Source organism: Lissotriton helveticus, chromosome 1_1 (genome assembly GCF_964261635.1).
Source record: "Lissotriton helveticus chromosome 1_1, aLisHel1.1, whole genome shotgun sequence".
In the NCBI taxonomy this organism is placed as follows: Eukaryota; Metazoa; Chordata; class Amphibia; order Caudata; family Salamandridae; genus Lissotriton; species Lissotriton helveticus.
This window is the reverse complement of record NC_136057.1, coordinates 16,840,894-16,867,507: the sequence shown is the minus strand read 5'-3', so window position 1 is coordinate 16,867,507 and position 26,614 is coordinate 16,840,894. Positions and strand designations below refer to the sequence as shown.

Sequence of the window (26,614 nt, the reverse complement as noted above, 5' to 3'; positions counted from 1 at the left end):
GGTTGTCACCACCACTTATGTTTACAAAAAGGAAGAGTGTAACTCACTCAGGTGCAGAGAAAGGCACGTGTAACAGAACCCAAGTGCAAAGAAGAGAGAGTGCAAAGAAAATCATGTTAATAGAAGGGAGGCTGTTAACATAACTTATGTTTAAAGTAGGAAGAGGACAACTCAATTCAGGTTCAGAGAAATGCATCTGTAACCTAACCCAGTGTGAGAGACGGGGAAGGGCAACCAGAGGTTGGTAACATATATTATGTTTAAAGAAGGAAGAATGTAAGCTGACAACTGCTCAGCGAGAGAAGAAACACACAACAGATATCTCCACCTCTAGGTCACATAGGCCTGATACTTGGTGGAGGCCTGTGGATTGATATCTGGATGCTGTCCACCAACAGGCAATGATAATTGCTCAAAAGTTTAAGTCTCAGAGACTCTGACAATGCTCTCAGGGGGGCTTCCACCCATGGGACAACCACTTCAGGATTCCCACAGGGCAGGAGTCCTGGAGTTGATGGTTTAGGCAACTCCACAGACTCTGATCATCTGACCAAACTATTGAACAGAGAGAAGAGCATGCAACCCTGAGGATAGCATAGTTCAACCCTTATTCAGGGAGGAAAGTGCAACCCAGCACATGTTCAGAGAGGAGAGTGTAACCCAACTCATGTTCAGAGAGGAGAGTGTAACCCAACTCATGTTCAGAGAGGAGAGTGTAACCCAACTCATGTTCAGAGAGGAGAGTGTGCCCCAACTCATGTTCAGAGAGGGGAGTGTAACCCACCTCATGTTCAGAGAGGAGAGTGTAATCCAACTCATGGTCAGAGAGGAGAGTGTAACCCACCTCATGTTCAGAGAGGAGAGTGTAATCCAACTCATGGTCAGAGAGGAGAGTGTAACCCACCTCATGTTCAGAGAGGAGAGTGTAACCCACCTCATGTTCAGAGAGGAGAGTGTAATCCAACTCATGGTCAGAGAGGAGAGTGTAACCCACCTCATGTTCAGAGAGGAGAGTGTGCCCCAACTCATGTTCAGAGAGGAGAGTGTGCCCAACTCATGTTCAGAGAGGAGAGTGTGCCCCAACTCATGTTCAGAGAGGAGAGTGTGCCCCACCTCATGTTCAGAGAGGAGAGTGTAATCCAACTCATGGTCAGAGAGGAGAGTGTAACCCACCTCATGTTCAGAGAGGAGAGTGTAATCCAACTCATGGTCAGAGAGGAGAGTGTAACCCACCTCATGTTCAGAGGGGAGAGTGTAACCCAACTCATGTTCAGAGAGGAGAGTGTAACCCAACTCATGTTCAGAGGGGAGAGTGTAACCCAACTCATGTGCAGAGAGGAGAGTGTAACCCAATGCATGTTCAGAGAGGAGAGTGTAACCCACCTCATGTTCAGAGAGGAGAGTGTAACCCACCTCATGTTCAGAGAGGAGAGTGTAACCCAATGCATGTTCAGAGAGGAGAGTGTAACCCAACTTATGTGCAGAGAGGAGAGTGTAACCCAACTCATGTGCAGAGAGGAGAGTGTAACCCAATGCATGTTCAGAGAGGAGAGTGTAACCCAACTTATGTGCAGAGAGGAGAGTGTAACCCAACTCATGTTCAGAGAGGAGAGTGTAACCCAACTCATGTGCAGAGAGGAGAGGGTAACCCAACTCATGTTCAGAGAGGAGAGTGTAACCCAACTTATGTTCAGAGAGGAGAGTGTAACCCAACTCAAGTTCAGAGAGAAGAGTGTAACCCAACTCATGTTCAGAGAGGAGAGTGTAACCCAATGCATGTTCAGAGAGGAGAGTGTAACCCAACTTATGTTCAGAGAGGAGAGTGTAACCCAATGCATGTTCAGAGAGGAGAGTGTAACCCAATGCATGTTCAGAGAGGAGAGTGTAACCCAACTCATGTTCAGAGAGGAGAGTGTAACCCAACTCAAGTTCAGAGAGAAGAGTGTAACCCAACTCATGTGCAGAGAGGAGAGGGTAACCCAACTCATGTTCAGAGAGGAGAGTGTAACCCAATGCATGTTCAGAGAGGAGAGTGTAACCCAACTCATGTTCAGAGAGGAGAGTGTAACCCAATGCATGTTCAGAGAGGAGAGTGTAACCCAACTCATGTTCAGAGAGGAGAGTGTAACCCAATGCATGTTCAGAGAGGAGAGTGTAACCCAACTCATGTTCAGAGAGGAGAGTGTAACCCAATGCATGTTCAGAGAGGAGAGTGTAACCCAACTTATGTTCAGAGAGGAGAGTGTAACCCAATGCATGTTCAGAGAGGAGAGTGTAACCCAACTCATGTTCAGAGAGGAGAGTGTAACCCAACTCAAGTTCAGAGAGAAGAGTGTAACCCAACTCATGTGCAGAGAGGAGAGGGTAACCCAACTCATGTTCAGAGAGGAGAGTGTAACCCACCTCATGTTCAGAGAGGAGAGGGTAACCCAACTCATGTTCAGAGAGGAGAGTGTAACCCAACTTATGTTCAGAGAGGAGAGTGTAACCCAATGCATGTTCAGAGAGGGGAGTGTAACCCAACACATGTTGGGAGAGGAGAGTGTGCCCCAGCTCTTGTCAAAGGCTCGCTGCACCTCGCATCTTGCTACCTTCTGCCAGCGCCCCGGTCCACCACGGGTTTTCCCGTTTGGTGTGGAGGGCGCCGGCATACATTTGTAGTCTCCAGCCTCATTGGAGACGGAGGGTCACGCGCTGCTTTCCACTTAGGCGCCACCCTATTTAGGTCTCATGATCTCCTACGCTCTCAGCGGACGCGCTCAGCGGGCGCACGCCGAAGTTGCGCCAAAGTCAAGCCCGTCTGCGCCCGTCCGCGCTGAGTTCACGCTAGAGGCCAGGGATAATGGCTCTCCCCCTGCCTTCCCATCAAATTAGGGCCTATTATTCTAGACAAGCGCTTCTAGCTCTTAAACCCCTAAAAAGCCCTGTCATCACACTTTTCGCCCTGAGGCATTCTCGGGTACGTTCAGTTGCAAATGTCAACGTAGCCGCTTTAGAAAAAAGAATCCCCTGAAGGCACAGCCGTCCACTGGTGTATCTAAGCCCTCCCCCAACCTGGTCATCGAAGAGGGCTTTCTCATTAATGCAATGTCTCTAATCAAAAATAATATTGCCTTTGGGGACTTTGTCTCATTGAGAAAGCCTTCCTGGGTGTTCATTACTGAAACCTGGGCTTCGGAAACCTCAGGACCTGAACTCGTAGATGCAATCCCTAATGGCTATGTCCTCACAAGGATGGATAGAATTGGTCGCAGAGGAAGAGGGCTAGGAATATTATATAAAAATTATATAAAAATATAACCCCGAGATTGTCCCCGTCGCCGCCCGGCCGAACCGGAAGTCAGGCAGGCCGGGGGCGGGACTTCGGGACCACAGAAAGAGGCCGGGAGCCCACCCGCCTCCTCTGGAAGCTGCCGTGTCCGGAGAGGATACTGTCGCCGCAACTCCCCCCCCCCCCAGGGCTCCCAAGAGCGTGGGAGAGCCACGGGGAGTGAGAGAAGAGTGAAGTCCAGCGGCGTCTGCCCACGAGGCTCCCCCAGCGAGAGGAGAGCCCCGCCCGCTGCCGTAAGGAAACCTGGCCCCCAGGAGCGGGACCGGGTACAAGAAGAGACCGGAGGAACAGAGAGGAGATCCGGCGGAGCTCCCGTGCAGTTGGAGAGCCCCTCGACTTCAGCCCGCAGAGACGCCACCCCAGCAGTCCGGTGAGTGGGGCTCTGTGTCCATTAGGGAAGAGGAGGGCGTCGGGGCACGTTGTCGGTGCCCCCCCTCCCGTCCATCGCCAGGGCAGTTGTTGTGAAGTCCCAGAGGGCTCCGGGGCCATTTGTAGTTACAGGTGGCGTCGGGGCACATTGCCGGTGACCGCCCCCCCGTGGTGTTATTCCAGTTTCGGGATTATTTGATCATTTTTAGCCCACAAAGGGCTCAGGGGGCATCTTAGCGTTAGAGCCACAAGAGGCTCTTAAGTGCCGCATTTGTGCAGAGACCCGAGAGGCTCGAGCTGCACCTTTGTTTTGTGTAGAGCCCAAGAGGCTCCTGGCCCACATTTGTTGTGAGCGCCCACGAGAGGCTCAAGGGGCATAATTGAGTGAGAGCCTGAGAGGCTCCCAGGGGCATTTTGTTGTGCAAAGAGCCCAGCAAGGCTCAAAGGGGCCAGTCATTTCTTTAGAACCCTGAGAGGCTCAGGGGGACATTTTATTTCTTCAGAGCCTGTGAAGCTCCCACGTTGGCCCCATCATTTTCTTCAGCTGCCCAGCACTTTGTGGGCAGCTGCCGCGTTTAGGCCCCTGACACTGGGACACAGGACGTCCTAGCCCCAACAAGGCCAGTTGGCCTAGTGACTACCACAGGTGGTGGCTCATGTGAGTTTTGCGCACTTTGTGATTTACTTGCTAAGGAGATTTCTGCGCAATTGTTCTTTGATACACCTTTGAATGTTTTCAGGTATCATGTGTTTTCCTTCCCTGCACCTCTGAATGTGTTGTTTATGCATCATGTGCCTTGTTCCTTACACCTCTGAATGTCTGTTATGCATCATGTGTTATGTGCTTATACCCCTACAGGTATTGTGATACTTAGGTGGTTGTTCTCCTAGTACAGGTGGTGCTAGTGAGGTCCTGGTTACCAGTAGTTACTGGTTGTGTGCTAAAGTGATTTTACATTCTATGTTCTATATACTAAGTGCTAGTTGTAAAAGTGCTGATTCCTGACAGTGGTCCTGGTGGCCCTGTCTTGTACATATCCCCTGTAAATTCTGCCCGTGCCCCTGGCACATTGTAAAGTGTGTGTTTTTATCTAATGTGTTTGGTATAATACAAAGGCTATTTTTATATATAACCTTGTGTGGAGTTTCCTTGGTGGTGGGCCTTGTGTGTTGTTGCTGGGGGTGCGTGCGCAAACACTTAACTCACATTGCCTCTGAGTTTAGCCTTACTGCTCGTGCTACGTTACCAAGGGGGTGAGCAGGGGTTATCTTGGCGTGTAACTCCCTTGCCATGACGTGGAAGTGGTGGTCTCTGACTGACTTTGGCGCAAGCCCTGGCCAGCCAGGGATCCCATTTCTAACACAGTCCCATTGAACACACAAGCACGTGGACATTGAGGTTTGTGGTTCAGGTGCAGGGACCCTATAAGCTAGTTGTGCTGTTATTACTTATACAATGCTGTTTCCATGCCAGGAAGGACTTGAAACCAGATTATCTTCCCAATAGTCACCAAACCCCCCTGGCATTGGCTGCGATAGCATCTCCAGAGCACATCACAGTCATGTATGTGCCACATCTACCCTTTAACGCTACTACATACATAGTCCAGGTAGATCATACGCAGGTAGCCGGTCCGCAGGTCGTCCAGGCCGTCACTCGTCATGTCGATAAGCGCCGCCTCCTTGTCGTTTCTTCCACAGAGCCCTGCAAAGAGCAGAGGGGGCATCAGTGATACATCACACATGAAAACACATGAGCAAACCATTAATGAGCATACTCTGTCATGACCCTACAGAGGATGAGTGCATCTCTCACTGCCATGACCCTACAGAGGATGAGTGCATCCCTCACTGTCGTGACCCTACAGAGGATGAGTGCCTCTCTCACTGTCATGACCCTACAGAGGATGAGTGCCACTGCCATGACCCTACAGAGGATGAGTGCCTCTCTCACTGTCATGACCCTACAGAGGATGAGTGCCTCTCTCACTGTCATGACCCTACAGAGGATGAGTGCCTCTCTCACTGTCATGACCCTACAGAGGATGAGTGCCTCTCTCACTGTCATGATCCTACAGAGGATGAGTGCCTCTCTCTCTGTCATGACCCTACAGAGGATGAATGCCTCTCTCACTGTCATGACCCTACAGAGGATGAGTGCCTCTCTCACTGTCATGACCCTACAGAGGATGAGTGCGTCTCTCTCTGTCATGACCCTACAGAGGATGAGTGCCTCCCTCACTGTCATGACCCTACAGAGGATGAGTGCCTCTCTCTCTGTCACGACCCTACAGAGGATGAGTGCCTCTCTCACTGCCATGACCCTACAGAGGATGAGTGCCTCTCTCACTGTCATGACCCTACAGAGGATGAGTGCCTCTCTCACTGTCATGATCCTACAGAGGATGAGTGCCTCTCTCACTGTCATGACCCTACAGAGGATGAGTGCCTCTCTCACTGTCATGACCCTACAGAGGATGAGTGCATCTCTCTCTGTCATGACCCTACAGAGGATGAGTGCCTCTCTCACTGTCATGATCCTACAGAGGATGAGTGCCTCTCTCACTGTCATGACCCTACAGAGGATGAGTGCATCCCTCACTGTCATGACCCTACAGAGGATGAGTGCCTCTCTCACTGCCATGACCCTACAGAGGATGAGTGCATCTCTCACTGTCATGACCCTACAGAGGATGAGTGCCTCTCTCACTGCCATGACCCTACAGAGGATGAGTGCCTCTCTCACTGTCATGACCCTACAGAGGATGAGTGCCTCTCTCACTGTCATGATCCTACAGAGGATGAGTGCCTCTCTCACTGCCATGACCCTACAGAGGATGAGTGCCACTGCCATGACCCTACAGAGGATGAGTGCCTCTCTCTCTGTCATGACCCTACAGAGGATGAGTGCCTTACTCACTGTCGTGACCCTACAGAGGATGAGTGCCTCTCTCTCTGTCATGACCCTACAGAGGATGAGTGCCTCTCTCACTGCCATGACCCTACAGAGGATGAGTGCCACTGCCATGACCCTACAGAGGATGAGTGCCTCTCTCTCTGTCATGACCCTACAGAGGATGAGTGCCTCACTCACTGTCGTGACCCTACAGAGGATGAGTGCCTCTCTCTCTGTCATGACCCTACAGAGGATGAGTGCCTCTCTCACTGTCATGATCCTACAGAGGATGAGTGCATCCCTCACTGTCATGACCCTACAGAGGATGAGTGCGTCTCTCTCTGTCATGACCCTACAGAGGATGAGTGCCTCTCTCACTGTCATGACCCTACAGAGGATGAGGGCCTCTCTCTCTGTCATGACCCTACAGAGGATGAGTGCCTCTCTCACTGCCATGACCCTACAGAGGATGAGTGCCTCTCTCACTGTCATGACCCTACAGAGGATGAGGGCCTCCCTCACTGTCATGACCCTACAGAGGATGAGTGCCTCTCTCACTGTCATGACCCTACAGAGGATGATTGCCTCTCTCACTGCCATGATCCTACAGAGGATGAGTGCCTCTCTCACGCCATGACCCTACAGAGGATGAGTGCCTCTCTCACTGTCATGACCCTACAGAGGATGAGTGCCTCTCTCACTGTCATGACCCTACAGAGGATGAGTGCCTCACTCACTGCCATGACCCTACAGAGGATGAGTGCCTCTCTCACTGTCATGACCCTACAGAGGATGAGTGCCTCTCTCACTGTCATGACCCTACAGAGGATGAGTGCCTCTCTCACTGCCATGACCCTACAGAGGATGAGTGCCTCTCTCACTGTCATGACCCTACAGAGGATGATTGCCTCTCTCACTGCCATGATCCTACAGAGGATGAGTGCCTCTCTCACTGCCATGACCCTACAGAGGATGAGTGCCTCTCTCACTGTCATGACCCTACAGAGGATGAGTGCCTCTCTCACTGCCGTGACCCTACAGAGGATGAGTGCCTCTCTCACTGCCATGACCCTACAGAGGATGAGTGCCTCTCTCACTGTCATGACCCTACAGAGGATGAGTGCCTCTCTCACTGCCATGACCATACAGAGGATGAGTGCCTCTCTCACTGCCATGACCCTACAGAGGATGAGTGCCTCTCTCACTGTCATGACCCTACAGAGGATGAGTGCCTCTCTCTCTGTCATGACCCTACAGAGGATGAGTGCCTCTCTCTCTGTCATGACCCTACAGAGGATGAGTGCCTCTCTCTCTGTCATGACCCTACAGAGGATGAGTGCCACTGCCATGACCCTACAGAGGATGAGTGCCTCTCTCACTGCCATGATCCTACAGAGGATGAGTGCCTCTCTCACTGCCATGACCATACAGAGGATGAGTGCCTCTCTCACTGCCATGACCCTACAGAGGATGAGTGCCTCTCTCACTGTCATAACCCTACAGAGGATGAGTGCCTCTCTCTCTGTCATGACCCTACAGAGGATGAGTGCCTCTCTCTCTGTCATGACCCTACAGAGGATGAGTGTCACTGCCATGACCCTACAGAGGATGAGTGCCTCTCTCACTCTCATGATCCTACAGAGGATGAGTGCCTCTCTCACTGCCATGACCCTACAGAGGATGAGTGCCACTGCCATGACCCTACAGAGGATGAGTGCCTCTCTCTCTGTCATGACCCTACAGAGGATGAGTGCCTCACTCACTGTCGTGACCCTACAGAGGATGAGTGCCTCTCTCACTGTCATGATCCTACAGAGGATGAGTGCCTCTCTCACTGTCACGATCCTACAGAGGATGAGTGCCTCTCTCTCTGTCATGACCCTACAGAGGATGAGTGCATCTCTCTCTGTCATGACCCTACAGAGGATGAGTGCCTCTCTCACTGTCGTGACCCTACAGAGGATGAGTGCCTCTCTCACTGTCATGACCCTACAGAGGATGAGTGCCTCTCTCACTGCCATGACCCTACAGAGGATGAGTGCCACTGCCATGACCCTACAGAGGATGAGTGCCTCTCTCTCTGTCATGACCCTACAGAGGATGAGTGCCTCACTCACTGTCGTGACCCTACAGAGGATGAGTGCCTCTCTCACTGTCATGACCCTACAGAGGATGAGTGCCTCTCTCACTGCCATGACCCTACAGAGGATGAGTGCCTCTCTCACTGTCATGACCCTACAGAGGATGAGTGCCTCTCTCACTGCCATGACCCTACAGAGGATGAGTGCCTCTCTCACTGCCATGACCATACAGAGGATGAGTGCCTCTCTCACTGCCATGACCCTACAGAGGATGAGTGGCTCTCTCACTGTCATGACCCTACAGAGGATGAGTGCCTCTCTCACTGTCATGACCCTACAGAGGATGAGTGCCTCTCTCACTGTCATGACCCTACAGAGGATGAGTGCCTCTCTCACTGTCATGACCCTACAGAGGATGAGTGCCTCTCTCACTGCCATGACCCTACAGAGGATGAGTGCCTCTCTCACTGCCATGACCCTACAGAGGATGAGTGCCTCTCTCACTGTCATGACCCTACAGAGGATGAGTGCCTCTCTCACTGTCATGACCCTACAGAGGATGAGTGCCTCTCTCACTGCCATGACCCTACAGAGGATGAGTGCATCCCTCACTGCCATGACCCTACAGAGGATGAGTGCCTCTCTCACTGTCATGACCCTACAGAGGATGAGTGCCTCTCTCACTGTCATGACCCTACAGAGGATGAGTGCCTCTCTCACTGCCATGACCATACAGAGGATGAGTGCCTCTCTCACTGCCATGACCCTACAGAGGATGAGTGCCTCTCTCACTGTCATGACCCTACAGAGGATGAGTGCCTCTCTCTCTGTCATGACCCTACAGAGGATGAGTGCCTCTCTCACTGTCATGACCCTACAGAGGATGAGTGCCTCTCTCACTGCCATGACCCTACAGAGGATGAGTGCCTCCCTCACTGTCATGACCCTGCATAGGATGAGTGCCTCCCTCACTGTCATGATCCTACAGAGGATGAGTGCATCCCTCACTGTCATGACCCTACAGAGGATGATTGCCTCTCTCACTGCCATGACCATACAGAGGATGAGTGCCTCTCTCACTGTCATGACCCTACAGAGGATGAGTGCCTCTCTCTCTGTCATGACCCTACAGAGGATGAGTGCATCTCTCACTGTCATGACCCTACAGAGGATGAGTGCCTCTCTCACTGTCATGATCCTACAGAGGATGAGTGCCTCTCTCACTGTCATGACCCTACAGAGGATGAGTGCCTCTCTCTCTGTCATGACCCTACAGAGGATGAGTGCCTCTCTCACTGTCATGACCCTACAGAGGATGAGTGCCTCTCTCACTGCCGTGACCCTACAGAGGATGAGTGCCTCTCTCACTGTCATGACCCTACAGAGGATGAGTGCCTCCCTCTCTGTCATGACCCTACAGAGGATGAGTGCCTCTCTCACTGCCATGACCATACAGAGGATGAGTGCCTCTCTCACTGTCATGACCCTACAGAGGATGAGTGCCTCTCTCACTGTCATGACCCTACAGAGGATGAGTGCCTCTCTCCCTGTCATGACCCTACAGAGGATGAGTGCCTCTCTCACTGTCATGACCCTACATAGGATGAGTGCCTCTCTCCCTGTCATGATCCTACAGAGGATGAGTGCCTCTCTCACTGTCATGACCCTACAGAGGATGAGTGCCTCTCTCACTGTCATGACCCTACAGAGGATGAGTGCCTCTCTCACTGTCATGACCCTACAGAGGATGAGGGCCTCCCTCACTGTCATGACCCTACAGAGGATGAGTGCCTCTCTCACTGTCATGACCCTACATAGGATGAGTGCCTCTCTCTCTGTCATGACCCTACAGAGGATGAGGGCCTCTCTCTCTGTCATGACCCTACAGAGGATGAGTGCCTCTCTCACTGTCATGACCCTACAGAGGATGAGGGCCTCCCTCACTGTCATGACCCTACAGAGGATGAGTGCCTCTCTCACTGTCATGATCCTACAGAGGATGAGTGCCTCTCTCTCTGTCATGACCCTACAGAGGATGAGGGCCTCTCTCTCTGTCATGACCCTACAGAGGATGAGTGCCTCTCTCACTGCCATGACCCTACAGAGGATAAGTGCCTCTCTCACTGCCATGACCCTACAGAGGATGAGTGCATCCCTCACTGCCATGACCCTACAGAGGATGAGGGCCTCTCTCACTGTCATGACCCTACAGAGGATGAGTGCCTCTCTCACTGTCATGACCCTACAGAGGATGAGTGCCTCCCTCACTGTCACGATCCTACAGAGGATGAGGGCCTCTCTCTCTGTCATGACCCTACAGAGGATGAGTGCCTCTCTCACTGCCGTGACCCTACAGAGGATGAGTGCCTCTCTCACTGCCATGACCCTACAGAGGATGAGTGCATCTCTCTCTGTCATGATCCTACAGAGGATGAGTGCATCCCTCACTGTCATGACCCTACAGAGGATGAGTGCGTCTCTCTCTGTCATGACCCTACAGAGGATGAGTGCCTCTCTCACTGTCATGACCCTACAGAGGATGAGTGCCTCTCTCACTGTCATGATCCTACAGAGGATGAGTGCATCCCTCACTGTCATGACCCTACAGAGGATGAGTGCCTCTCTCACTGCCATGACCATACAGAGGATGAGTGCCTCTCTCACTGTCATGACCCTACAGAGGATGAGTGCCTCTCTCACTGTCATGACCCTACAGAGGATGAGTGCCTCTCTCTCTGCCATGACCCTACAGAGGATGAGTGCCTCTCTCACTGTCATGATCCTACAGAGGATGAGTTCTTCTCTCACTGTCATGTGTGTCTGTGTTGTGCACAGACCTTGAAAGTCCATAGATATGGTGAAAACACAGCAGACACATGCAGGACAAGGAGTGAACTCCGAGGGAACAGTGCAGTATAGTGCAGTGAAGCTTGAGATTCAGAGACTGACCCTGAGAAACAGGGAGCTCTGAGACTGGAGTGACACCCTGAGTGCTCCCAAGGAGAGACCTTTAGAAACAGGGAGCTCTGAGACTGGAGTGACACCCTGAGAGCTCCCAGAGAGACACCTTTGGAAACAGGGAGCTCTGAGACTGGAGTGACACCCTGGGAGCTCCCAGGGAGGGACCTTTGGAAACAGGGAGCTCTGAGACTGGAGTGACACCCTGAGAGCTCCCAGGGAGGGACCTTTGGAAACAGGGAGCTCTGAGACTGGAGTGACACCCTGGGAGCTCCCCGGGAGGGACCTTTGGAAACAGGGAGCTCTGAGACTGGAGTGACACCCTGGGAGCTCCCAAGGAGAGACCTTTGGAAACAGGGAACTCAGAGACTGGAGTGACACCCTAGGAGCTCCCAGAGAGAGACCTTTTGAAACAGGGAGCTCTGAGACTGGAGTGACACCCTGGGAGCTCCCAGGGAGAGACCTTTGGAAACAGGGAGCTCTGAGACTGGAGTGACACCCTGAGTGCTCCCAAGGAGAGACCTTTTGAAACAGGGAGCTCAGAGACTGGAGTGACACCCTGGGAGCTCCCAGAGAGAGACCTTTAGAAACAGGGAGCTCTGAGACTGGAGTGACACCCTGAGAGCTCCCAGAGAGAGACCTTTGGAAACAGGGAGCTCTGAGACTGGAGTGACACCCTGGGAGCTCCCAGAGAGAGACCTTTGGAAACAGGGAGCTCTGAGACTGGAGTGACACCCCGGGAGCTCCCAGAGAGAGACCTTTGGAAACAGGGAGCTCTGAGACTGGAGTGACACCCTGGGAGCTCCCAGAGAGAGACCTTTGGAAACAGGGAGCTCTGAGACTGGAGTGACACCCTGAGTGCTCCCAAGGAGAGACCTTTTGAAACAGGGAGCTCTGAGACTGGAGTGACACCCTGGGAGCTCCCAGAGAGAGAACTTTTGAAACAGGGAGCTCTGAGACTGGAGTGACACCCTGGGAGCTCCCAGCGAGAGAACTTTTGAAACAGGGAGCTCTGAGACTGGAGTGACACCCTGGGAGCTGCCAGAGCGGGACCTTTAGAAACAGGGAGCTCTGAGACTGGAGTGACACCCTGGGAGCTCCCAGAGAGAGACCTTTGGAAACAGGGAGCTCTGAGACTAGAGTGACACCCTGGGAGCTCCCAGAGAGAGACCTTTGGAAACAGGGAGCTCTGAGACTGGAGTGACACCCTGGGAGCTCCCAGAGAGAGACCTTTTGAAACAGGGAGCTCTGAGACTGGAGAGACTCCCTAGGAGCTCCCAGAGAGAGACCTTTGGAAACAGGGAGCTCTGAGACTGGAGTGACACCCTGAGAGGTCCCAGAGCGGGACCTTTGGAAACAGGGAGCTCTGAGACTGGAGTGACACCCTGGGAGCTCCCAGAGTATGACCCTGAGAAACAGGGAGCTCTGAGACTGGAGTGACACCCTGGGAGCTCCCAAGGAGAGACCTTTGGAAACAGGGAGCTCTGAGACTGGAGTGACACCCTGGGAGATCCCAAGGAGAGACCTTTGGAAACAGGGAGTTCTGAGACTGGAGTGACACCCTGGGAGCTCCCAGAGAGAGACATTTGGAGACTGGGAGCTCTGAGACTGGAGTGACACCCTGAGAGCTCCCAGAGAGAGATCTTTGGAAACAGGGAGCTCTGAGACTGGAGTGACTCCCTAGGAGCTCCCAGAGAGAGACCTTTGGAAACAGGGAGCTCTGAGACTAGAGTGACACCCTGAGAGCTCCCAGAGCGGGACCTTTGGAAACAGGGAGCTCTGAGACTGGAGTGACACCCTGGGAGCTCCCAGAGAATGACCCTGAGAAACAGGGAGCTCTGAGACTGGAGTGACACCCTGGGAGCTCCCAAGGAGAGACCTTTGAAAACAGGGAGCTCTGAGACTGGAGTGACACCCTGGGAGATCCCAAGGAGAGACCTTTGGAAACAGGGAGCTCTGAGACTGGAGTGACACCCTAGGAGCTCCCAAGGAGAGACCTTTGGAAACAGGGAGCTCTGAGACTGGAGTGACACCGTGGGAGCTCCCAGAGAGAGACCTTTGGAAACAAGGAGCTCTGAGACTGGAGTGACACCCTGAGAGCTCCCAAGGAGAGACCTTTGGAAACAGGGAGCTCTGAGACTGGAGTGACACTCTGGGAGCTCCCAGAGTGGGACCTTTGGAAACAGGGAGCTCTGAGACTGGAGTGACACCCTGGGAGCTCCCAGAGTGGGACCTTTGGGAAACAGGGAGCTCTGAGACTGGAGTGACACCCTGGGAGCTTCCAAGGAGAGACCTGTGGAAACAGGGAGCTCTGAGACTGGAGTGACACCCTGGGAGCTCCCAGAGAGAGACCTTTGGAAACAGGGAGCTCTGAGACTGGAGTGACTCCCTAGGAGCTCCCAGAGAGAGACCTTTGGAAACAGGGAGCTCTGAGACTGGAGTGACACCCTGGGAGCTCCCAGAGAGAGACCTTTTGAAACAGGGAGCTCTGAGACTGGAGTGACTCCCTAGGAGCTCCCAGAGAGAGACCTTTGGAAACAGGGAGCTCTGAGACTGGAGTGACACCCTGAGAGGTCCCAGAGCGGGACCTTTGGAAACAGGGAGCTCTGAGACTGGAGTGACACCCTGGGAGCTCCCAGAGTATGACCCTGAGAAACAGGGAGCTCTGAGACTGGAGTGACACCCTGGGAGCTCCCAAGGAGAGACCTTTGGAAACAGGGAGCTCTGAGACTGGAGTGACACCCTGGGAGATCCCAAGGAGAGACCTTTGGAAACAGGGAGTTCTGAGACTGGAGTGACACCCTGGGAGCTCCCAGAGAGAGACCTTTGGAAACAGGGAGCTCTGAGACTGGAGTGACACCCTGGGAGCTCCCAGAGAGAGACATTTGGAGACTGGGAGCTCTGAGACTGGAGTGACACCCTGAGAGCTCCCAGAGAGAGATCTTTGGAAACAGGGAGCTCTGAGACTGGAGTGACACCCTGAGAGCTCCCAGAGAGAGACCTTTGGAAACAGGGAACTCTGAGACTGGAGTGACACCCTGGGAGCTCCCAGAGCGGGACCTTTGGAAACAGGGAGCTCTGAGACTGGAGTGACACCCTGGGAGCTTCCAGGGTGAGACATTTGGAGACTGGGAGCTCTGAGACTGGAGTGACACCCTGGGAGCTCCCAGAGAGAGACCTTTGGAAACAGGGAGCTCTGAGACTGGAGTGACACCCTGGGAGCTCCCAGAGCGGGACCTTTGGAAACAGGGAGCTCTGAGACTGGAGTGACACCCTGAGAGCTCCCAGAGAGAGACCTTTGGAAACAGGGAGCTCTGAGACTGGAGTGACACCCTGGGAGCTCCCAGAGAGAGACCTTTGGAAACAGGGAGCTCTGAGACGGGAGTGACACCCTGAGAGCTCCCAGAGAGAGACCTTTGGAGACATGGAGCTCTGAGACTGGAGTGACACCCTAGGAGCTCCCAGAGAGACCTTTGGAAACAGGGAGCTCTGAGACTGGAGTGACACCCTGGGAGCTCCCAGATGAAAGACCTTTGGAAACAGGGAGCTCTGAGACTGGAGTGACACCCTGGGAGCTCCCAGAGAAAGATCTTTGGAAACAGGGAGCTCTGAGACTGGAGTGACACCCTGAGAGCTCCCAGAGAGAGACCTTTTGAAACAGGGAGCTCTGATACTGGATTGACACCCTGGGAGCTCCCAGAGAGAGACCTTTGGAAACAGGGAGCTCTGAGACTGGAGTGACACCATGAGAGCTCCCAGAGAGAGACCTTTGGAAACAGGGAGCTATGAGACTGGAGTGACACCATGAGAGCTCCCAGAGAGAGACCTTTGGAAAGAGGGAGCTCTGAGACTGGAGTGACACCCTAGGAGCTCCCAAGGAGAGACCTTTGGAAACAGGGAGCTCTGAGACTTGAGTGACACCCTGGGAGCTCCCAGAGAGACCTTTGGAAACAGGGAGCTCTGAGACTGGAGTGACACCCTAGGAGCTCCCAGAGAGAGACCTTTGGAAACAGGGAACTCTGAGACTGGAGTGACACCCTGAGAGCTCCCAAGGAGAGACCTTTGGAAACAGGAAACTCTGAGACTGGAGTGACACCCTGGGAGCTCCCAGAGAGAGACCTTTGGAAACAGGGAGCTCTGAGACTGGAGTGACACCCTGGGAGCTCCCAGAGAGACCTTTGGAAACAGGGAGCTCTGAGACTAGAGTGACACCCTGAGAGCTCCCAGAGAGAGACCTTTTGAAACAGGGAGCTCTGAGACTGGAGTGATACCCTGAGAGCTCCCAGAGAGAGACGTTTGGAAACAGGGAGCTCTGAGACTGGAGTGACACCCTGGGAGCTCCCAGAGAGAGACATTTGGAAACAGGGAGCTCTGAGACTGGAGTGACACCCTGAGAGCTCCCAGAGAGAGACATTTGGAAACAGGGAGCTCTGAGACTGGAGTGACACCCTGAGAGCTCCCAGAGAGAGACCTTTGGAAACAGGGAGCTCTGAGACTAGAGTGACACCCTGGGAGCTCCCAGAGAGAGACATTTGGAAACAGGGAGCTCTGAGACTGTAGTGACACCCTGAGAGCTCCCAGAGAGAGACATTTGGAAACAGGGAGCTCTGAGACTGGAGTGACACCCTGAGAGCTCCCAGAGAGAGACCTTTGGAAACAGGGAGCTCTGAGACTGGAGTGACACCCTGAGAGCTCCCAGAGAGAGACCTTTGGAAACAGGGAGCTCTGAGACTGGAGTGACGCCCTGAGAGCTCCCAGAGAGAGACCTTTGGAAACAGGGTGTTCTGGGACTGGAGTGACACCCTGGGAGCTCCCAGAGAGAGACCTTTGGAAACAGGGAGCTCTGAGACTGGAGTGACACCCTGAGAGCTCCCAGAGAGAGACCTTTGGAAACAGGGAGCTCTGAGACTAGAGTGACTCCCTGGGAGCTCCTAGAGAGAGACCTTTGGAAACAGGGAGCTCTGAGACTGGAATGACACCCTGGGAGCTCCCAGAGAGAGACCGTTGGAAACAGGGAGCTCTGAGTCTGGAGTGACACCCTGGGAGCTCCCAGAGAGAGACTTTTGGAAACAGGGAGCTCTGAGACTGGAGTGACACCCTGAGAGCTTCCAGAGCGGGTCCTTTGGAAACAGGGAGCTCTGAGACTGGAGTGACACCCTGGGAGCTCCCAAGGAGAGACCTTTGGAAACAGGGAGCTCTGAGACTGGAGTGACACCCTGGGAGCTCCCAGAGCGGGACCTTTGGAAACAGGGAGCTCTGAGACTGGAGTGACACCCTGGGAGCTCCAAGAGAGAGACCTTTGGAAACAGGGAGCTCTGAGACTGGAGTGACACCCTGGGAGCTCCCAGAGAGAGACATTTGGAAACAGGGAGCTCTGAGACTGGAGTGACATCCTGAGAGCTCCCAGAGAGAGACCTTTGGAAACAGGGAGCTCTGACACTGGAGTGACACCCTGGGAGCTCCCAAGGAGAGACCTTTAGAAACAGGGAGCTCTGAGACTGGAGTGACACCCTGAGAGCTCCCAGAGAGAGACCTTTGGAAACAGGGAGCTCTGAGACTGGAGTGACACCCTGAGAGCTCCCAGAGAGAGACCTTTGGAAACAGGGAGCTCTGAGACTGGAGTGACACCCTGAAAGCTCCCAGAGCGGGTCCTTTGGAAACAGGGAGCTCTTAGACTGGAGTGACACCCTATGAGCTCCCAGGGAGAGACCTTTTGAAACAGGGAGCTCGGAGACTGGAGTGACACCCTGAGAGCTCCCAGAGAGAGACCTTTGGAAACAGGGAGCTCTGAGACTATAGTGACACCCGGAGAGCTCCCAGAGAGAGACCTTTGGAAACAGGGAGCTCTGAGACTGGAGTGACACCCTGGGAGCTCCCAGAGAGAGACCTATGGAAACAGGGAGCTCTGAGACTGGAATGACACCCTGAGAGCTCCCAAGGAGAGACCTTTGGAAACAGGGAGCTCTGAGACTGGAGTGACACCCTGAGAGCTCCCAAGGAGAGACCTTTGGAAACAGGGTGTTCTGGGACTGGAGTGACACCCTGGGAGCTCCCAGAGAGAGACCTTTGGAAACAGGGAGCTCTGAGACTGGAGTGACACCCTGGGAGCTCCCAGGGAGGGACCTTTGGAAACAGGGAGCTCTGAGACTGGAGTGACACCCTGGGAGCTCCAAGAGAGAGACCTTTGGAAACAGGGAGCTCTGAGACTGGAGTGACACCCTGGGAGCTCCCAGAGAGAGACATTTGGAAACAGGGAGCTCTGAGACTGGAGTGACATCCTGAGAGCTCCCAGAGAGAGACCTTTGGAAACAGGGAGCTCTGACACTGGAGTGACACCCTGGGAGCTCCCAAGGAGAGACCTTTAGAAACAGGGAGCTCTGAGACTGGAGTGACACCCTGAGAGCTCCCAGAGAGAGACCTTTGGAAACAGGGAGCTCTGAGACTGGAGTGACACCCTGAGAGCTGCCAAGGAGAGACCTTTGGAAACAGGGAGCTCTGACACTGGAGTGACACCCTGGGAGCTCCCAGAGAGAGACCTTTGGAAACAGGGAGCTCTGAGACTGGAGTGACACCCTGAGAGCTCCCAAGGAGAGACCTTTGGAAACAGGGAGCTCTGATACTGGAGTGACACCCTGGGAGCTCCCAGGGAGAGACCTTTGGAAACAGGGAGCTCTGAGACTGGAGTGACACCCTGAGTGCTCCCAGATAGAGACCTTTGGAAACAGGGAGCTCTGAGACTGGAGTGACACCCTGAGTGCTCCCAGAGCGGGACCTTTGGAAAGAGGGAGCTCTGAGACTGGAGTGACACCCTGGGAGCTCCGAGAGAGAGACCTTTGGAAACAGGGAGCTCTGAGACTGGAGTGACACCCTGGGAGCTCCCAGAGAGACCTTTGGAAACAGGGAGCTCTGAGACTGGAGTGACACCCTGGGAGCTCCCAGAGCGGGACCTTTGGAAACAGGGAGCTCTGAGACTGGAGTGACACCCTGAGAGCTCCCAGAGAGAGACCTTTGGAAACAGGGAGCTCTGAGACTGGAGTGACACCCTGGGAGCTCCCAGAGAGAGACCTTTGGAAACAGGGAGCTCTGAGACTGGAGTGACACCCTGGGAGCTCCCAGAGAGAGTCCTTTGGAAACAGGGAGCTCTGAGACTGGAGTGACACCCTGGGAGCTCCCAGAGAGAGACCTTTGGAAACAGGGAGCTCTGAGATTGGAGTGACACCCTGAGAGCTCCCAGAGCGGGACCTTTGGAAACAGGGAGCTCTGAGACTGGAGTGACACCCTGGGAGCTCCCAGAGAGAGACCTTTGGAAACAGGGAGCTCTGAGACTGGAGTGACACCCTGGGAGCTCCCAGGGAGAGACCTTTGGAAACAGGGAGCTCTGAGACTGGAGTGACACCCTGAGAGCTCCCAGAGAGAGACCTTTGGAAACAGGGAGCTCTGAGACTGGAGTAACACCCTGGGAGCTCCCACAGCGGGACCTTTGGAAACAGGGAGCTCTGAGACTGGAGTGACACCCTGAGAGCTCCCAGAGCGGGACCTTTGGAAACAGGGAGCTCTGAGACTGGAGTGACACCCTGAGAGCTCCCAGAGAGAGACCTTTGGAAACAGGGAGCTCTGAGACTGGAGTGACACCCTGGGAGCTCCCAGAGAGAGACCTTTGGAAACAGGGAGCTCTGAGACTGGAGTGACACCCTGGGAGCTCCCAGAGAGAGACCTTTGGAAACAGGGAGCTCTGAGACTGGAGTGACACCCTGGGAGCTCCCAGAGAGAGACCTTTGGAAACAGGGAGCTCTGAGACTGGAGTGACACCCTAGGAGCTCCCAGAGAGAGACCTTTGGAAACAGGGAGCTCTGAGACTGGAGTGACACCCTGGGAGCTCCCAGAGAGAGACCTTTGGAAACAGGGAGCTCTGAGACTGGAGTGACACCATGAGAGCTCCCAGAGAGAGACCTTTGGAAACAGGGAGCTCTGAGACTGGAGTGACACCCTGGGGGCTCCCAGAGAGAGACCTTTGGAAACAGGGAGCTCTGAGACTGGAGTGACACCCTGGGAGCTCCCAGAGATAGACCTTTGGAAACAGGGAGCTCTGAGACTGGAGTGACACCCTAGGAGCTCCCAGAGAGAGACCTTTGGAAACAGGGAGCTCTGAGACTGGAGTGACACCCTGGGAGCTCCCAGAGCGTGACCTTTGGAAACAGGGAGCTCTGAGACTGGAGTGACACCCTGAGAGCTCCCAGAGAGAGACCTTTGGAAACAGGGAGCTCTGAGACTGAAGTGACATCCTGGGAGCTCCCAAGGAGAGACCTTTGGAAACAGGGAGCTCTGAGACTGGAGTGACACCCTGAGAGCTCCCAGAGAGAGACCTTTGGAAACAGGGAGCTCTGACACTGGAGTGACACCCTGGGAGCTCCCAGAGATAGACCTTTGGAAACAGGGAGCTCTGAGACTGGAGTGACACCCTGAGAGCTCCCAAGGAGAGACCTTTGGAAACAGGGAGCTCTGACACTGGAGTGACACCCTGGGAGCTCCCAGAGAGAGACCTTTGGAAACAGGGAGCTCTGAGACTGGAGTGACACCCTGAGAGCTCCCAAGGAGAGACCTTTGGAAACAGGGAGCTCTGATACTGGAGTGACACCCTGGGAGCTCCCAGAGAGAGACCTATGGAAACAGGGAGCTCTGAGACTGGAGTGACACCCTGAGAGCTCCCAAGGAGAGACCTTTGGAAACAGGGTGTTCTGGGACTGGAGTGACACCCTGGGAGCTCCCAGAGAGAGACCTTTGGAAACAGGGAGCTCTGAGACTGGAGTGACACCCTGGGAGCTCCCAGGGAGGGACCTTTGGAAACAGGGAGCTCTGAGACTGGAGTGACACCCTGGGAGCTCCAAGAGAGAGACCTTTGGAAACAGGGAGCTCTGAGACTGGAGTGACACCCTGGGAGCTCCCAGAGAGAGACATTTGGAAACAGGGAGCTCTGAGACTGGAGTGACATCCTGAGAGCTCCCAGAGAGAGACCTTTGGAAACAGGGAGCTCTGACACTGGAGTGACACCCTGGGAGCTCCCAAGGAGAGACCTTTAGAAACAGGGAGCTCTGAGACTGGAGTGACACCCTGAGAGCTCCCAGAGAGAGACCTTTGGAAACAGGGAGCTCTGAGACTGGAGTGACACCCTGAGAGCTCCCAGAGAGAGACCTTTGGAAACAGGGAGCTCTGAGACTGGAGTGACACCCTGAGAGTTCCCAGGGAGAGACCTTTGGAAACAGGGAGCTCTGAGACTGGAGTGACACCCTAGGAGCTCCCAGGGAGAGACCTTTTGAAACAGGGAGCTCTGAGACTGGAGTGACACCCTGAGAGCTCCCAGAGAGAGACCTTTGGAAACAGGGAGCTCTGAGACTGGAGTGACACCCTGGGAGCTCCCAGAGAGAGACCTTTGGAAACAGGGAGCTCTGAGACTGGAGTGACACCCTGGGAGCTCCCAGGGAGGGACCTTTGGAAACAGGGAGCTCTGAGACTGGAGTGACACCCTAGGAGCTCCCAGGGAGGGACCTTTGGAACAGGGAGCTCTGAGACTGGAGTGACACCCTGGGAGCTCCCAGGGAGGGACCTTTGGAAACAGGGAGCTCTGAGACTGGAGTGACACCCTGGGAGCTCCCAGAGAGAGACCTTTGGAAACAGGGAGCTCTGAGACTGGAGTGACTCCCTGAGAGCTCCCAAGGAGAGACCTTTGGAAACAGGGAGCTCTGAGACTGGAGTGACACCCTGGGAGCTCCACGAGAGAGACCTTTGGAAACAGGGAGCTCTGAGACTGGAGTGACACCCTGGGAGCTCCCAGAGAGAGTCCTTTGGAAACAGGGAGCTCTGAGACTGGAGTGACACCCTGGGAGCTCCCAGGGAGAGACCTTTGGAAACAGGGAGCTCTGAGACTGGAGTGACACCCTGGGAGCTCCCAAGGAGAGACCTTTGGAAACAGGGAGCTCTGAGACTGGAGTGACACCCTAGGAGCTCCCAGAGAGAGACCTTTGGAAACAGGGAGCTCTGAGACTGGAGTGACACCCTGGGAGCTCCCAGAGCGGGACCTTTGGAAACAGGGAGCTCTGAGACTGGAGTGACACCCTGGGAGCTCCAAGAGAGAGACCTTTGGAAACAGGGAGCTCTGAGACTGAAGTGACATCCTGGGAGCTCCCAGAGAGAGACCTTTGGAAACAGGGAGCTCTGAGACTGGAGTGACACCCTGGGAGCTCCCAGAGAGAGACCTTTGGAAACAGGGAGCTCTGAGACTGGAGTGACACCCTAGGAGCTCCCAGAGAGAGACCTTTGGAAACAGGGAGCTCTGAGACTGGAGTGACACCCTGGGAGCTCCCAGAGAGAGACCTTTGGAAACAGGGAGCTCTGAGACTGGAGTGACACCATGAGAGCTCCCAGAGAGAGACCTTTGGAAACAGGGAGCTCTGAGACTGGAGTGACACCCTGGGGGCTCCCAGAGAGAGACCTTTGGAAACAGGGAGCTCTGAGACTGGAGTGACACCCTGGGAGCTCCCAGAGATAGACCTTTGGAAACAGGGAGCTCTGAGACTGGAGTGACACCCTAGGAGCTCCCAGAGAGAGACCTTTGGAAACAGGGAGCTCTGAGACTGGAGTGACACCCTGGGAGCTCCCAGAGCGTGACCTTTGGAAACAGGGAGCTCTGAGACTGGAGTGACACCCTGAGAGCTCCCAGAGAGAGACCTTTGGAAACAGGGAGCTCTGAGACTGAAGTGACATCCTGGGAGCTCCCAAGGAGAGACCTTTGGAAACAGGGAGCTCTGAGACTGGAGTGACACCCTGAGAGCTCCCAGAGAGAGACCTTTGGAAACAGGGAGCTCTGACACTGGAGTGACACCCTGGGAGCTCCCAGAGAGAGACCTTTGGAAACAGGGAGCTCTGAGACTGGAGTGACACCCTGAGAGCTGCCAAGGAGAGACCTTTGGAAACAGGGAGCTCTGACACTGGAGTGACACCCTGGGAGCTCCCAGAGAGAGACCTTTGGAAACAGGGAGCTCTGAGACTGGAGTGACACCCTGAGAGCTCCCAAGGAGAGACCTTTGGAAACAGGGAGCTCTGATACTGGAGTGACACCCTGGGAGCTCCCAGGGAGAGACCTTTGGAAACAGGGAGCTCTGAGACTGGAGTGACACCCTGAGTGCTCCCAGATAGAGACCTTTGGAAACAGGGAGCTCTGAGACTGGAGTGACACCCTGAGTGCTCCCAGAGCGGGACCTTTGGAAACAGGGAGCTCTGAGACTGGAGTGACACCCTGGGAGCTCCGAGAGAGAGACCTTTGGAAACAGGGAGCTCTGAGACTGGAGTGACACCCTGGGAGCTCCCAGAGAGACCTTTGGAAACAGGGAGCTCTGAGACTGGAGTGACACCCTGGGAGCTCCCAGAGCGGGACCTTTGGAAACAGGGAGCTCTGAGACTGGAGTGACACCCTGAGAGCTCCCAGAGAGAGACCTTTGGAAACAGGGAGCTCTGAGACTGGAGTGACACCCTGGGAGCTCCCAGAGAGAGACCTTTGGAAACAGGGAGCTCTGAGACTGGAGTGACACCCTGGGAGCTCCCAGAGAGAGTCCTTTGGAAACAGGGAGCTCTGAGACTGGAGTGACACCCTGGGAGCTCCCAGAGAGAGACCTTTGGAAACAGGGAGCTCTGAGATTGGAGTGACACCCTGAGAGCTCCCAGAGCGGGACCTTTGGAAACAGGGAGCTCTGAGACTGGAGTGACACCCTGGGAGCTCCCAGAGAGAGACCTTTGGAAACAGGGAGCTCTGAGACTGGAGTGACACCCTGGGAGCTCCCAGGGAGAGACCTTTGGAAACAGGGAGCTCTGAGACTGGAGTGACACCCTGAGAGCTCCCAGAGAGAGACCTTTGGAAACAGGGAGCTCTGAGACTGGAGTGACACCCTGGGAGCTCCCACAGCGGGACCTTTGGAAACAGGGAGCTCTGAGACTGGAGTGACACCCTGAGAGCTCCCAGGGAGAGACCTTTGGAAACAGGGAGCTCTGAGACTGGAGTGACACCCTGAGAGCTCCCAGAGCGGGACCTTTGGAAACAGGGAGCTCTGAGACTGGAGTGACACCCTGAGAGCTCCCAGAGAGAGACCTTTGGAAACAGGGAGCTCTGAGACTGGAGTGACACCCTGGGAGCTCCCAGAGAGAGACCTTTGGAAACAGGGAGCTCTGAGACTGGAGTGACACCCTGGGAGCTCCCAGAGAGAGACCTTTGGAAACAGGGAGCTCTGAGACTGGAGTGACACCCTGGGAGCTCCCAGAGAGAGACCTTTGGAAACAGGGAGCTCTGAGACTGGAGTGACACCCTAGGAGCTCCCAGAGAGAGACCTTTGGAAACAGGGAGCTCTGAGACTGGAGTGACACCCTGGGAGCTCCCAGAGAGAGACCTTTGGAAACAGGGAGCTCTGAGACTGGAGTGACACCATGAGAGCTCCCAGAGAGAGACCTTTGGAAACAGGGAGCTCTGAGACTGGAGTGACACCCTGGGGGCTCCCAGAGAGAGACCTTTGGAAACAGGGAGCTCTGAGACTGGAGTGACACCCTGGGAGCTCCCAGAGATAGACCTTTGGAAACAGGGAGCTCTGAGACTGGAGTGACACCCTAGGAGCTCCCAGAGAGAGACCTTTGGAAACAGGGAGCTCTGAGACTGGAGTGACACCCTGGGAGCTCCCAGAGCGTGACCTTTGGAAACAGGGAGCTCTGAGACTGGAGTGACACCCTGAGAGCTCCCAGAGAGAGACCTTTGGAAACAGGGAGCTCTGAGACTGAAGTGACATCCTGGGAGCTCCCAAGGAGAGACCTTTGGAAACAGGGAGCTCTGAGACTGGAGTGACACCCTGAGAGCTCCCAGAGAGAGACCTTTGGAAACAGGGAGCTCTGACACTGGAGTGACACCCTGGGAGCTCCCAGAGATAGACCTTTGGAAACAGGGAGCTCTGAGACTGGAGTGACACCCTGAGAGCTCCCAAGGAGAGACCTTTGGAAACAGGGAGCTCTGACACTGGAGTGACACCCTGGGAGCTCCCAGAGAGAGACCTTTGGAAACAGGGAGCTCTGAGACTGGAGTGACACCCTGAGAGCTCCCAAGGAGAGACCTTTGGAAACAGGGAGCTCTGATACTGGAGTGACACCCTGGGAGCTCCCAGGGAGAGACCTTTGGAAACAGGGAGCTCTGAGACTGGAGTGACACCCTGAGTGCTCCCAGATAGAGACCTTTGGAAACAGGGAGCTCTGAGACTGGAGTGACACCCTGAGTGCTCCCAGAGCGGGACCTTTGGAAACAGGGAGCTCTGAGACTGGAGTGACACCCTGGGAGCTCCCAGAGAGAGACCTTTGGAAACAGGGAGCTCTGAGACTGGAGTGACACCCTGGGAGCTCCCAGAGAGACCTTTGGAAACAGGGAGCTCTGAGACTGGAGTGACACCCTGGGAGCTCCCAGAGCGGGACCTTTGGAAACAGGGAGCTCTGAGACTGGAGTGACACCCTGAGAGCTCCCAGAGAGAGACCTTTGGAAACAGGGAGCTCTGAGACTGGAGTGACACCCTGGGAGCTCCCAGAGAGAGACCTTTGGAAACAGGGAGCTCTGAGACTGGAGTGACACCCTGGGAGCTCCCAGAGAGAGTCCTTTGGAAACAGGGAGCTCTGAGACTGGAGTGACACCCTGGGAGCTCCCAGAGAGAGACCTTTGGAAACAGGGAGCTCTGAGATTGGAGTGACACCCTGAGAGCTCCCAGAGCGGGACCTTTGGAAACAGGGAGCTCTGAGACTGGAGTGACACCCTGGGAGCTCCCAGAGAGAGACCTTTGGAAACAGGGAGCTCTGAGACTGGAGTGACACCCTGGGAGCTCCCAGGGAGAGACCTTTGGAAACAGGGAGCTCTGAGACTGGAGTGACACCCTGAGAGCTCCCAGAGAGAGACCTTTGGAAACAGGGAGCTCTGAGACTGGAGTGACACCCTGAGTGCTCCCAAGGAGAGACCTTTGGAAACAGGGAGCTCTGAGACTGGAGTGACACCCTGGGAGCTCCCACAGCGGGACCTTTGGAAACAGGGAGCTCTGAGACTGGAGTGACACCCTGAGAGCTCCAAGAGAGACCTTTGGAAACAGGGAGCTCTGAGACTGGAGTGACACCCTGAGAGCTCCAAGAGAGACCTTTGGAAACAGGGAGCTCTGAGACTGGAGTGACACCCTGAGAGCTCCCACAGCGGGACCTTTGGAAACAGGGAGCTCTGAGACTGGAGTGACACCCTGGGAGCTCCCACAGCGGGACCTTTGGAAACAGGGAGCTCTGAGACTGGAGTGACACCCTGAGAGCTCCCAGGGAGAGACCTTTGGAAACAGGGAGCTCTGAGACTGGAGTGACACCCTGAGAGCTCCCAGAGCGGGACCTTTGGAAACAGGGAGCTCTGAGACTGGAGTGACACCCTGAGAACTCCCAGAGAGAGACCTTTGGAAACAGGGAGCTCTGAGACTGGAGTGACACCCTGGGAGATCCCAGAGCGGGACCTTTGGAAACAGGGAGCTCTGAGACTGGAGTGACACCCTGAGAGCTCCCAGGGAGAGACCTTTGGAAACAGGGAGCTCTGAGACTGGAGTGACACCCTGGGAGCTCCCAGAGAGAGACCTTTGGAAACAGGGAGCTCTGAGACTGGAGTGACACCCTGAGAGCTCCCAGGGAGAGACCTTTGGAAACAGGGAGGTCTGAGACTGGAGTGACACCCTGGGAGCTCCCAGAGAGAGACCTTTGGAAACAGGGAGCTCTGAGACTGGAGTGACACCCTGGGAGCTCCCAGAGCGGGACCTTTGGAAACAGGGAGCTCTGAGACTGGAGTGACACCCTGGGAGCTCCCAGAGAGAGACCTTTGGAAACAGGGAGCTCTGAGACTGGAGTGACACCCTGAGAGCTCCAAGAGAGACGTTTGGAAACAGGGAGCTT

General features: G+C 54.7%; 1 protein-coding gene across 2 annotated transcripts in view; it reads right to left on the bottom strand.

The window, feature by feature from the left end:
- The window catches only part of LOC144811046 (glutathione S-transferase P 1-like), a 125,379-nt gene that overhangs the window by 54,222 nt on the left and 44,543 nt on the right, over positions 1–26,614 (bottom strand). For both annotated transcript variants that reach the window (XM_078673837.1, XM_078673829.1), the window contains one exon: positions 5,302–5,405. In XM_078673837.1, coding sequence (XP_078529963.1) covers positions 5,302–5,405 — 104 coding nt within the window. The remainder of the gene's footprint in view (positions 1–5,301; positions 5,406–26,614) is intronic.